This window comes from Eschrichtius robustus, chromosome X (genome assembly GCF_028021215.1).
Source record: "Eschrichtius robustus isolate mEscRob2 chromosome X, mEscRob2.pri, whole genome shotgun sequence".
Classification (NCBI taxonomy): Eukaryota; Metazoa; Chordata; class Mammalia; order Artiodactyla; family Eschrichtiidae; genus Eschrichtius; species Eschrichtius robustus.
Genome location: NC_090845.1, coordinates 119,601,825 through 119,613,521, shown reverse-complemented (window position 1 = coordinate 119,613,521; position 11,697 = coordinate 119,601,825). Strand labels below are relative to the sequence as shown.

Sequence of the window (11,697 nt, the reverse complement as noted above, 5' to 3'; positions counted from 1 at the left end):
AAAATCAGCCCCGCTGACGATCCCCAGTCTCTGAGGTCTCCAGTGAGCTCGGACCGCCCGGGGCGTTGATGCGGGGTGAGAATAGCTAAGCGGGCCCTGCGCAGTGCCCCCCGCCCGCCCCTCCGCCCCTCCGCCCCTCGGGCGCCCGTGGCCTCGTGCGTCAGCTGCGCGGGCGGGGGCCGGGGGGAGGGGGGCGCCGCAAGGTGAGGGCCCCGCGCTGCCTTAAGACGCCGCGCGCCCCCGCCGCCGCTCAGAGCTCGCAGCGCGCCGCGCCGGCCGGACGGGCGGGCACGGGCGCCCCGCTCTCGCTGCTCCAGCCGCACGGTGCCAGCTCGCGGCCGCCGGCGCCTCGAGAGGCCGCCCGGTCGAGCGCGCCGAGTCCTGAGGGACCGGCACGCAGCTCCCGCGGCGCGACGCCTTCGGCAGCAACAGGTAAGCGGCCCGGCTCCGCTCCCCGCGCCGCGGCCCCTGCGCCGCGCCCCGTCCAACCCCGCGCTCCGGCGCCGGCGCCGGCGCCGGGGACGCCCCGTCCGCCGCGACCCGACGGCGCCTGCGCTGCCCCGCACGGAGCCCCGTGGCGCAGCCCCTTCTCGCCTCCCCTCGGCCGACCCCTCGCCCTCGCGTTTTCCCTCGCACTTTCCCTGGCGCCCACCACCCACCATCTTCTCGATGTTTCCTCGTTCTTTCTCACATTTTCTGCTTCCCATCCTCTCTTTTCTTATCCTCTCTTTGATGATTTTTCTGTCTCCGTCTCTCCCTGTCTCTCATTCTCTTTCTGTCTCTCTGTCTCTCATTGGCTCATTCATTGACTCTAGGCCTCTTTTCTCTGGCATTTTCTCTGTTCCTCTGTGTGGCTGTCATTCTGTCTCTCATGTCTTTCTGTCTCTCGTTTTTTTTCTCTCATTCTCTTTCTCTCTTTGCCTCTCAGTCTCTTGCGCGCTCTCTCCCCACAACCCCTGCCTCCTCCCCCGCTCTCCCCGAGCTCACCCGTCCCTACACCCGCCGCCGCCGCCGCCGCCGATGCCGGGTGGGCTTGAGAATGCAGGGAGGATACCGAATGGCGGGGGGGGGAGGGGCGGTCGCAGTAGGCATCCTCCCTGCCTCCAGCCGCGGCTGCGCTGCTGAGAAACTGGGAGGTTTATCCGCCACAGCCCGCGCTGGCCAAGGTGGCAGCTGGTTTCCATGGTAAAATAAAGTCGACAGAGAGATAGAGATCAGAGACAGTGATGCAGCCAGAGAAAAACCGAGGTGAGGGATCGTCGAAGAAAGATGGAGAGAGACAGAGATGCACACACACTCAAACACACAAGGAAAGGGTTTAGCGAGAGCCCCCGGGAGAGTGAGAGACAGCGAAACCGACTCCCTTTAAGTGCACGCGCTGGAGAGAGTCTGAGCAACGCAGAGACAGAGATAATCAGGAGAGACAAGGAGTAGATTTTCAGAGACCCACGGAGAGACACAGACAGCGATAAAGAGAGAACTTAACGCACGGGGAGACAGAAGCCACAGGGGGGAGACAGGGAGAGACACAGAGGGGAGAGGATCCGAGAAAGACAGAGCAAGAGCAACGAGAGACGGGAGACGCGGAGAGAGAGAATCCGAGGGAGACATGGTAACAGGAGAGTTGGAGAGACATGGAGACGGTCAGAGACACAGTCAGCGAGTGATACTGAACAGGTGCACCGGGGATCCACAGAGATTGTCAGGGAAATAGACTGTGAGAGAGAAATGGAGAGACGAGACAGCATCAGGGAAAGACGCAGAAGCGCACGCACTAGCGAGCGACAGAGACAGTGAGAGGCAGGGATACGGAGACGAGAGCGCATCAGAAAGAGACGGAGGGAGAGACAGGGCGCATCAGAAAGAGACGGAGAGAGAGACAGGGACAAGACTGGGAGAAAGACGACGAGAGACAGAGACACGCACACACAGCTAAACAGAAAGTGCGCTGGCGAAAGAGACTCAGAGAGAAACTGAGATGGAGAAGCCGACCGAGAGTGGGAGGGCGAGACTGAAGCAACAGAAAGGAAGGTGAGAGGAGAACGACAGACTGGCAGAGACGGACAGACAGCGCACACGTGCTAGCGAGGGACTGAGAAATAGGGACAGGCAACAGAGTGAGAGACAGGGGTGAGAGAGTCAGAGAAAACCGGTGAGATACACACACACACACACACACACACACACACACACACACGAGATACAGGAAAAGTGCGCTAGTGAGAGACACTGGAGAGAAAGAGACAAATCGACACATGTAAACAGGCAGGGACGGAGCGCGCGCGCATGCGCTAGCAGGAGAGCTAGCGGAGAGATCTGCGGAGAGACCTCCAGAGAGACCCAAACTTCGAGACCCACAGAGAGTGTGGGAGACGCGCAGGGAACGCGCGCGCGCGCGCCAGCGGGACACAGGGGTGGGGTCGGGGGGACTCGGAGACCCCCAGAGGGAGAGGCAGAGAGACCCAGAGTAAGAGAAGGATTCATGGAAACTGCCCGAATGCGGACTGGAGCCGCGCGAGGGCCCCGGGGCCGGGCTCCTGCAGCGCCGCTGCCCGGCGCGGAAGCGCCCCTCTTCCTCCCCGGAAGGGGGACTAACCCAGCCCCGCGTGTTTCTTTCGTCCCCAGCCTAGGCGGTGAGTGTGGTCCGTGCGCCCCCTCGCCGCCCGCCGGTGCCCGCTCCGCGCCTGCACCTGCCTCCCGCCCGCCCCCGCCGCCGCCATGGCGTCCACCTGCACCAACAGCACGCGCGAAAACAGCAGCCACACGTGCGTGCCCCTCTCCAAAATGCCCATCAGCCTGGCGCACGGCATCATCCGCTCGAGCGTCCTGCTCATCTTCCTCACCGCCTCCTTCGTGGGCAACATAGTGCTGGCGCTCGTGCTGCAGCGCAAGCCGCAGCTGCTGCAGGTGACCAACCGCTTCATCTTTAACCTCCTCGTCGCTGACCTGCTGCAGATTTCACTCGTGGCCCCCTGGGTGGTGGCCACCTCCGTGCCCTTTTTCTGGCCCCTCAACAGCCACTTCTGTACCGCCCTGGTTAGCCTCACTCACCTGTTCGCCTTTGCCAGCGTCAACACCATCGTCGTGGTGTCGGTGGATCGCTACCTGTCCATCATCCACCCTCTCTCCTACCCGGCCAAGATGACCCCGCGCCGGGGTTACATGCTCCTCTACGGCACCTGGATCGTGGCCATCCTGCAGAGCACACCCCCACTCTATGGCTGGGGCCAGGCCGCCTTTGACGAGCGCAATGCCCTCTGCTCCATGATCTGGGGGGCCAGCCCCAGCTACACCATTCTCAGCGTCGTGTCCTTCATCATCATCCCGCTGATTGTCATGATTGCCTGCTACTCTGTGGTGTTCGGTGCAGCCCGCCGGCAGCACGCTCTGCTCTACAACGTCAAGAGCCACAGCTTGGAGGTGCGAGCCAAGGACCACGTGGAGAATGAGGACGAAGAGGGAGAGAAAAAGGATGAGTTCCAGGGTGAGAGCGAGTTCCACGGCCAGGATGAAGGTGAGGTCAAGGCCAAGGAGGGCAGTGTGGAAGCCAAGGATGGCAGCAGGAAGGCCAAAGAAGGGAGCGTGGAGACCGGTGAGGGGAGCGTGGAGGCCAAGGGCAGTGAGGAGGTCAGAGAAAGCAGCTTGGTGGCCGGCGAAGGCAGCACCAAAATTCAGAGCAGCAAGAAGGCAGACAAGGGCCGCCTAGAGGTCACCCAGTGCAACATTGACTTGGGTGAAGACGACATGGAGTTTGGTGAGGATGACATCCATTTCAGCGAGGATGACATCGAGGCGGTGAACATCACAGAGAGTCTCCCAGTCAGTCATCGAAACAGCACCAGCGACCCCCCTCTGCCCAGGTGCTACCAGTGCAAAGCTGCTAAAGTGATCTTCCTCATCATCTTCTCCTACGTGCTGTCCCTGGGGCCCTACTGCTTTCTAGCGGTTCTGGCCGTGTGGGTGGATGTCCAAACCAAGGTACCCCAGTGGGTGATCACCATAATTATCTGGCTTTTCTTCCTGCAGTGCTGCATCCACCCCTACATCTATGGCTACATGCACAAGACCATCAAGCAGGAGATCCAGGATATGCTGAAGAAGTTCTTCTGCAAGGAGAAGCCCCCCAAAGAAGACAGCCACCCAGACCTGCCCGGAACCGGAGCCGGCACCGAGGGTGGAACTGAAGGCAAGATCATCCCTTCTCATGATTCTGCCACTTCGCCTTGAAGTTGGTTCTAAGGTAAACCTTGAACTGTCCACAGAACACAGGAGCAGCTTTCTCTCAAATGGACCGTCCACAATCGCATTAATGCCAACCCATCCCATTCCAGGCAAAGGTTCTGCACACAACACCCTCTCACAACAAGGTAGATAAATATATGGAAGAGGTAGGAACTGGGGTCTTCCCTTAAAAGTGTGCCCCTGAAAGAATGGACTTGAGGATTCTGACTGAAATTTCTACCCCCCCGAAAAAGTTATTAGGCTCTAAATTTCTTAAAGCAACAAGGGCTATCCATTTTGGACCCGTGCCTGGTATTCTGTCTGTCTCCCCAGAGCTACCATGTGTAACTTTTGCTCTGGGGGAAAAGGAAGATGATACTGGTGAACTTAAGGACTTCTGAGCTCATGGGCAAGGGCTACGGCCCATGTTCAAGGGAAAGAAAAGCAATGGAGCAAGTCATTCATGGAGCCCAGGAAGCATGACCTGACTGACTGATCAACATATGAGACAAATTCTAGACTGAAGGGCCCCCAGAATCTGGTGCAAAGGCTATTATGGAATCTAAGGGCACTGTGTAGTTAAAAATCAAGAAGGTTTCTAGATCCTCTAAAGGGATCCAGAAAAGTGGAAGAGGATAATAGGGCATGTTTGAAATGGAAAGCTAGTCCAAGGGAGAAGATAGAGAAATCACACACATCTGTGGGGCTAAACAGTTGACTTTTTTCTATAAAATCCTGGGTTTGTGCATGGGCTGAGACCAAAATTGTCTCATGCAAATGGAAAATTGTCAGGTGGCACTAAACTATTTTCTGTCTCCTATTTGAATAATAGTGGGACAGAAATCATGCCACCATTTTCCAATTTTCCCTTTTGTGATCAAATTGAGATGCTCATAGGAATCCTCCAAATCTCCTCTCCCAGTCACTTGTGTGTTTTCTTTTCCAAATAGGCCTTTTTGGTCTATTTGGAAACAGTATTTCCAGGAAAAAAAAAAAAGAAATTCAACTAGGAGTGGCCAAAGTCCTACAAAACTCACACTGCCCATCAAGAGTGATGTGCCCACTAGAAATCTCTTTTTTGTGTCCATGAGATCATAGACAAGACATATGATCTCCACATGGGGTGAAAGTAAGGCAGGATAAACGTTTTCCTTCCTCCAGGCACACCCATGCATCTTTTCCACCTGTGGCTCTCTCTAAAGCCTTTAAGCTCTCCGCAGATGTGGGAGAGACGTATAGTCAGAAATGACAGAGAGAAAGGTTTCTCAATACCTGGCAAGCATCTGACCTATTCCAGACAATCGTAAATCAAAGCGTTCAGGTCAGACTTATCCTAATTATTGCTGTTGAAATATATCACTTTGGGAAAACCTTTACAATATCTAAATTATCCCTAGGGTCAATACAGAGGAAGAGCTTTCAAATCCCAAACCCTGAAATCACTTTGGGTGGGAATATACTTGTTTATTTCTGAGGGCACAGACCATATCGACATGACCAAATGACACGGAACCAAAAAATGGTCAAAACGGTGTTTTTGATCCTCCTGAAGATCAAATTAAAGCAACTCTATGGTCAGTCATGTGTTCAAGCAGAAATCCAACGTTAATATGGGTGGAGGGAGAGGAAGGTTATTTGACTGAAAAAAATGGTTAATCAGGTGGTTGTATACAAAGATGGCCATATTCAGAGTTTAGTCTCATTCTTCTGTGATGACCATGTCTGTATTAGAACTCAAATTTCGTTCATTTAAAAGCCAAGCTCACTTATATTTTATCTCTTCCTCCTGACAGATTCCAACATGAGCATCTCAAGGGGGAGAGGTAAACAGCAGTGTTTTGGGGCTGTGAATAAGTCTGCATGGGAATTTGGCATTGCCATGTTCAGAATTTAGGAAAGGAGCAGGGTAGACCCAAATAACATTGAGCTGACCCATCAGTTCGCTATATCCACGAAAATCGTATTGATTTCAACCCCATTAATTTGGAACTTGTGGTTCAGACAAGACATGGGGGCTGAAGTTTACCTTTGCAAATCATTTATTTTTCTACCAAAACATATAAAGTGAATTAATAGTCATAAATTTATGATACCAGTTTATTGCCAAACTCTTGTATCGACCTGTCCTCAAAGGATATCTGGGTGAAGAAATGGCCCATGTGACCAATCCTTCTATGCGGGGAGGGGTATTGCCTTGAAGATCTGTCATGGTCAAAGGAGTTCGAGGTTGCTATAGCCTGTCCTTTGAGTAGAAATGCTTACCTGGGTAGGAAACAGGATTTCAAACATAAGTGTCTCCAAATATTTTGTTGAAACTGAACTTCTTGTTTTACTTTTAAAGCTCAACCCCTTCAAAGTGTATCAGAGAAAATTGTTTGCCAAAATCCCAAATCAAAATGGAAGCAGAACCTGCCCGAGTGTGGTAAGTTCGTGTAATGGCACACACAACATCCTCCAGGGCACCAAGACTCACCGATTTCCTTTTTCAAGTTCCTCTTTTCCCTATTTTAGTCATTGTTAATTCTCATAGCAGACTGGATTTTTCAAAGGTGAAAACCTTTTGAAAATAGGGAACTGGAAAAGAGGACCTTTGAATTCAGAGCATTCCGCTTTGCTGACACGTTCTTCTTAATGAACAATAGGGCCTCTAGTTAGCTTGGAGATAGCAACTGCTTCAAGTTTTGTGCTGTTTTGAATAAAACACTATCAACTTAATGAGGTTTTACTGCACATACTGTTTTGCCATTTGAAAATCTGAAAGCACACACAAAAGTCATCATTAGCCTCACAGATCCTCATGTGCAATAGCTTTCCCTAAATGTTTTTAAAGGAGGTATTCTTTTGCCAAGGCCACTTCATATGCGCAGTAAAAATCCCATTAAAGTCCAGGAGCCAGACGAACCAGACTTTGAAATGATGTGGCTTCCAATTTAATGATTTCCTTAGTTAAGAATAATAGAGCCTCCAGTTTGCCAAGGAGTCGCAGGTGCTTTGACTAACACACCAATTTCAACAAGCTTGGGAAGGCAGTAATAAGGGGCAAGCCCCTGGCTTCTCTGACTTCTGTGACTGTGAGGGCCCATCTTCTTAAAGCACCACAAATACCAGCTGCCTGGAAGTCCCTACACTTCGGCCCCCCTGCCTACCTCCTGCCATCATGCCCACTGCCTTCACCTGCCTCACTCCCCCTGCCCCCGCTGTGCTGGCCCTTCAGGAACACCCCGTGCTTGAGGCTCTGTGTGCTCACTCGCCCCTATTCATCCCCTGCCCACCCAGAGCTGACAGGTTCACAGGGACCCAGGGGCCCGTGGCAGCAGGGAAGGACCGAAGTGAGCGGTAGGATTAAAGGTGTTTTTCTGTCTCCTCCCCAACTCCAACCCAACTTAGAGATGAGGGGACACCTACTTCAAATTCAACAGGTAAGGAAAAGTGCCATTTTATAATAGGAGGAGGTAGGCATCGCATACCAAAAAACACCCACTACAACACATCTTTGGGAGCACATTCAACCCTGTAGATACTGTCCAATTATTTCAGCAAAAAACAAGAAAAACACTAAAAAAAAATTTACCTATAAAATTGTAAGGTGCCTGATATTGCCTTATTTTCTAGGTAATTAACCAATTAAGCTAGGTAAAGTTACTTCAAAAGATTTTTTTCATACTACCTGAAGAGTAATATACAAGATTAAACTGGCTTTCTTTCTTAGACTTTGCCAAAATGCTCTTAAAAATGTCTGAAAAACACCATTTGGAAGACAGAAATTATGCCATCATCTGGTAATTTGAATGCTCCAAGATAAAACCCACAGAGGTTGTTGGGATAAAACAGAGAGTACCAATTTCAACTAGTGGACTGTATTTTTTTCTCATAACTGCCTTCCCCCATATTTTGAGGAAAAAAAATCAAAAGAAGTGTTCTCCCCTCATAATGTCTTTTTTATTGTATTCCTCTTTAAGACAAACCCTCGGGCTGTCAGGAGAGGCTTCGCTAAGCAAAATGTCTTTTCCCCCTAGAGCAGACAAAAGATTAAAGGAACAGTTGGCCGTGAGCCAGTTACCAAGATAAGAGAAAATCTGGTCAGTCATGGCTTTTAACCCTCTCAGTCCTTATCTGTGTCTCTCTCATTTTCTGTGGGCCAGACAGGTGCTCCTGGCCCCCTCAAAGCCCCTCCAAGCTTAGGCATGAGGAGACAGAAGCAGTGAACCACAAACAACAGATCATAGCCTAAAAGTCAAAAAGAAGAGAGGCTCTTGTCATAAATTCTTTCCAGTTACTTACAATCTCTTCCTCTACGGCAAAGGCCCAGCTTGCTTACAGCGGTCTTCTGCTAAAGGCAGCGAGACTGGCTGAAGGAAGAACTAGGAGAGCTAAAATCCACAGCTAAAGTTCACTGCTCTTTGCTAAGTAGAATAAGAATCCTCAAGGTAAATGGAGGTCACCAATGGGTGTCAAATGTTCCCATCACTGCCTCTCAAAGCTTGCATATCTCAAAGTATACACACCAAGGGGAAAACACAGTAACTTGTACACTCACAAGAGGTTTGCTATGGCCAAGGATTCGTTACTGGATCTCTCTTGTTCTAAAATACAGGCAAAAACAAGATTGGTTTTAGTTTGGTGCTTCAAAGTTGAGTGGATTTTCCCCTCCCTTCATCTGTGCTACAACTTTAATGTTAAAAATTTGGTATTTTTGTCTGTTTCAGTGGTGTATTCCTTTCTGTAGTAATTCTTCTAAATGTAAGCTATTACTGTATATAAAATATGTGTTCTTGGAGATAAGGTGCTAGATATTAGATTGTATGTGTCCATAGATAGTGTCACCCTCAAAATTGGGTAGTACATACATGTAAAGTTAGTTAATAAAATGCATGCAGAATTCTATTTGTGACCCACACCTTGGTCAGTTTCTGAAGTAGAACATAGTATATTTGTGTTTAAAGTTTTCTTTTTAAAGTGTATACTGCAGGATGTATAAGAGGCTCCAAGGTGGGGTGGCGGGAAGTGGTGCCTTTCATTCCTTAAATCCCTGGTATAATATACGACAGGTGAGAACTTATTCTGGTACAATTGGTCATTACTGTGACTTAATCGTCTTGGCCAAAGTCCTCGCTGGCAGTTCTCCACAACACGCTTGGCACTGGTACGCCTGTTTTCCATTCATTGTATAGAATGCAAAATCAAAAAAGACAATCCTTTCATCCTTAAAGAGCAAAGGCCCCAGGACAGGCTATTGGAGTCCTGTTAGCAGGATGGAAAGAATGATGTAGTCTCAAGATCCAACCAGTACCTGACTGTGAACTGACAGGGTTTGCATTGAGCAGATCTATATTGCGACCATCCCTGCCCTCCCAGAGCAGTACCAAAAACCAGAAAAAGGCTGCTCTGCTTTGTTATTTTTTTTTTCTTTGATCGGTTGCCTGAGAGATAAGAGAGCACAGATGGGTAAATAGATAAAGAAGTAGTGGGACTCCTCCGGGGGTCACAGCTAAGATGTTTGAGAATTACAATCGTATAGCAATGGCATTTGCATCAGACAAGAAAAGAGAACTATGAGATGAGTTTATTGTATTTTAAGAATAAAAATATTAAAGCTGAAAGCTATACATATTGAATAATTTCTAAAACTGCCTTTAATACCAAATTTTTTGTGCTGTTTTTGAGACTGAAAGCAGGAGGAAAATGCATTCAGTCAATAAACAGTTTTCTTTAGTATTTTAAATTTTGAATTTGAATTTTTCCTTTTCCTTATCAAAAAGTATTTGTAATTTAAAAGTGCCTTTTCAAAGGATTGCCAAACTACAATCCTGGGGCCAAGTTCCCAAGGGCACAACTTACCTTCAGGTGCACAAAAGGGGTGGACTTAATCCTCCTCCCCCCCAGCAAGAAGAGAAACCCCTTCACACCCCAGTCAAATTCATACATCAATACTGTTACACGGGTCAGTAGTCTCGGAGACTCTGCCCAAGGACAAGGTTTCATATATTGGTTGGCTTTCATTGGATCCTTTCTAAAATGGTTACCATGCATGTTCTTGCTGGACAGGAATAACGGACTCCTGCTTGGGGAATACAGAGAGATTGATGTTTGTGGTTTAAATATTATTAAGTAATGTTTGTGTTTCTTAAATAGGTGCTGTTAATCTGTCCTTGGTATATTCTTCTTAAATATGCTGAATAAAGTCTAATTTTAATGCGTGTATCTGGTTATTATGCCAAGCTCCATGGAAAACACGTAAGGGAGGGAGACACATAACTAGTTCTCTATCCCTTCTCTTTTGCTTGAACAGAGGAAACGGGGGGGAAACTAATTGTAGTACGCAGCAGAATGAAATAGATGGGCTCCAATGTTTCACATCGCACTATTCCAATATAAGGAATATGCAGTGGGAGGGGGGAGTCATCTTGAGGGGCTTGCTGGAAGAGGGGAATCTGCGGAGTCCTCTGTGAATGAAAAGGATTCCAAAGTGAGGGTGGTCAGGCTTGGAAAACAAACTTATGCTTACCAAAGGGGAAAGGTGGGAGGAGGGATAAATTAGGAGTTTGGGATTAATACACACTACTATGTATAAAATAGATAACTAATGGGGACCTACTGTATAGCACAGGGAACTCTACTCAGTATTCTGTAATAACCTATATGGGAAAAGAATCTGAAAAAGAATGGATACAGGTATATGTATAACTGATTCACTTTGCTGTACTCCTGAAACTAACACAACATTGTAAATCAACTATGCTCTCATACAAAATAACATTAAAAAAAAACAAAGTGAGGATGGGTGGGCAGAGTGGAAAAATGGGGCCAGGCGGTTTGCGGGGCTCCCAGATGCCAGCCTTAGTCTCAAGGCCATGGGGTTTGGGGGGTGGGGCTGAACAGGCTTTGTTTTAGGAAACAGTACTGCCCAGCAGCTGGCTCACCCTCACTGGGCTCCTGGCCCTTCCGTCTTGCTACTCACGGCCAGGACACCTCCCTCGGCGCAATTCAGCCACACCGACACCGTTGTCACCCACACCCCCCATTTTCCACTCCAAAATCTAAATACTGACTTCCGCGCTGTTATTTATTTCGAGATGTTCAAAGATGGCTGCCGTGAGACCCGCCCGTGGTCGCCTTTAACCTTGGTTTATGAACAACGTCCAGGCGATGACCTTCTCGTCCTGCAGAAATACATTTACCATCTAGCAAACTACTACCGCCAGTGCAAGCAAGTGCGCTCGTGAGCTCCGATAAAACTATCAGGCAGCAGAGTCCCCCGTAGCTAGAGCAGTTCCTCCTCTCAGGCAGGGTTTAGGGCTCGGCCTTCGATTCCGAGACTGAATGCAAGAGGGTTGAGAGGATCTGAAAATGCCACTGTCAAGAGACACCTTTGACCTTCTGTAGCCACTCCCTCCCCCCCCCCCCCCCACCCCTCAGGTACGCTCCAGGCCCCAGTCACAACCCTGCTCCTCCCAATGCAGAGGAAGGCCTACTACT

General features: G+C 49.3%; 1 protein-coding gene across 1 annotated transcript; it reads left to right on the top strand.

Annotated features, from left to right (window-relative positions):
• Positions 1–2,718: 2,718 nt before the first annotated feature.
• Positions 2,719–4,227, top strand: GPR101 (G protein-coupled receptor 101). The gene has a single exon (XM_068532397.1). It carries the CDS (start codon positions 2,719–2,721, stop codon positions 4,225–4,227), a length of 1,509 nt encoding a protein of 502 aa, XP_068388498.1.
• Positions 4,228–11,697: the final 7,470 nt, after the last annotated feature.

Excerpts from the sequence above, each read along its gene's own strand:
- GPR101 (XM_068532397.1), top strand. The coding sequence starts at position 2,719 with ATGGCGTCCACCTGCACCAACAGCACGCGCGAAAACAGCAGCCACACG.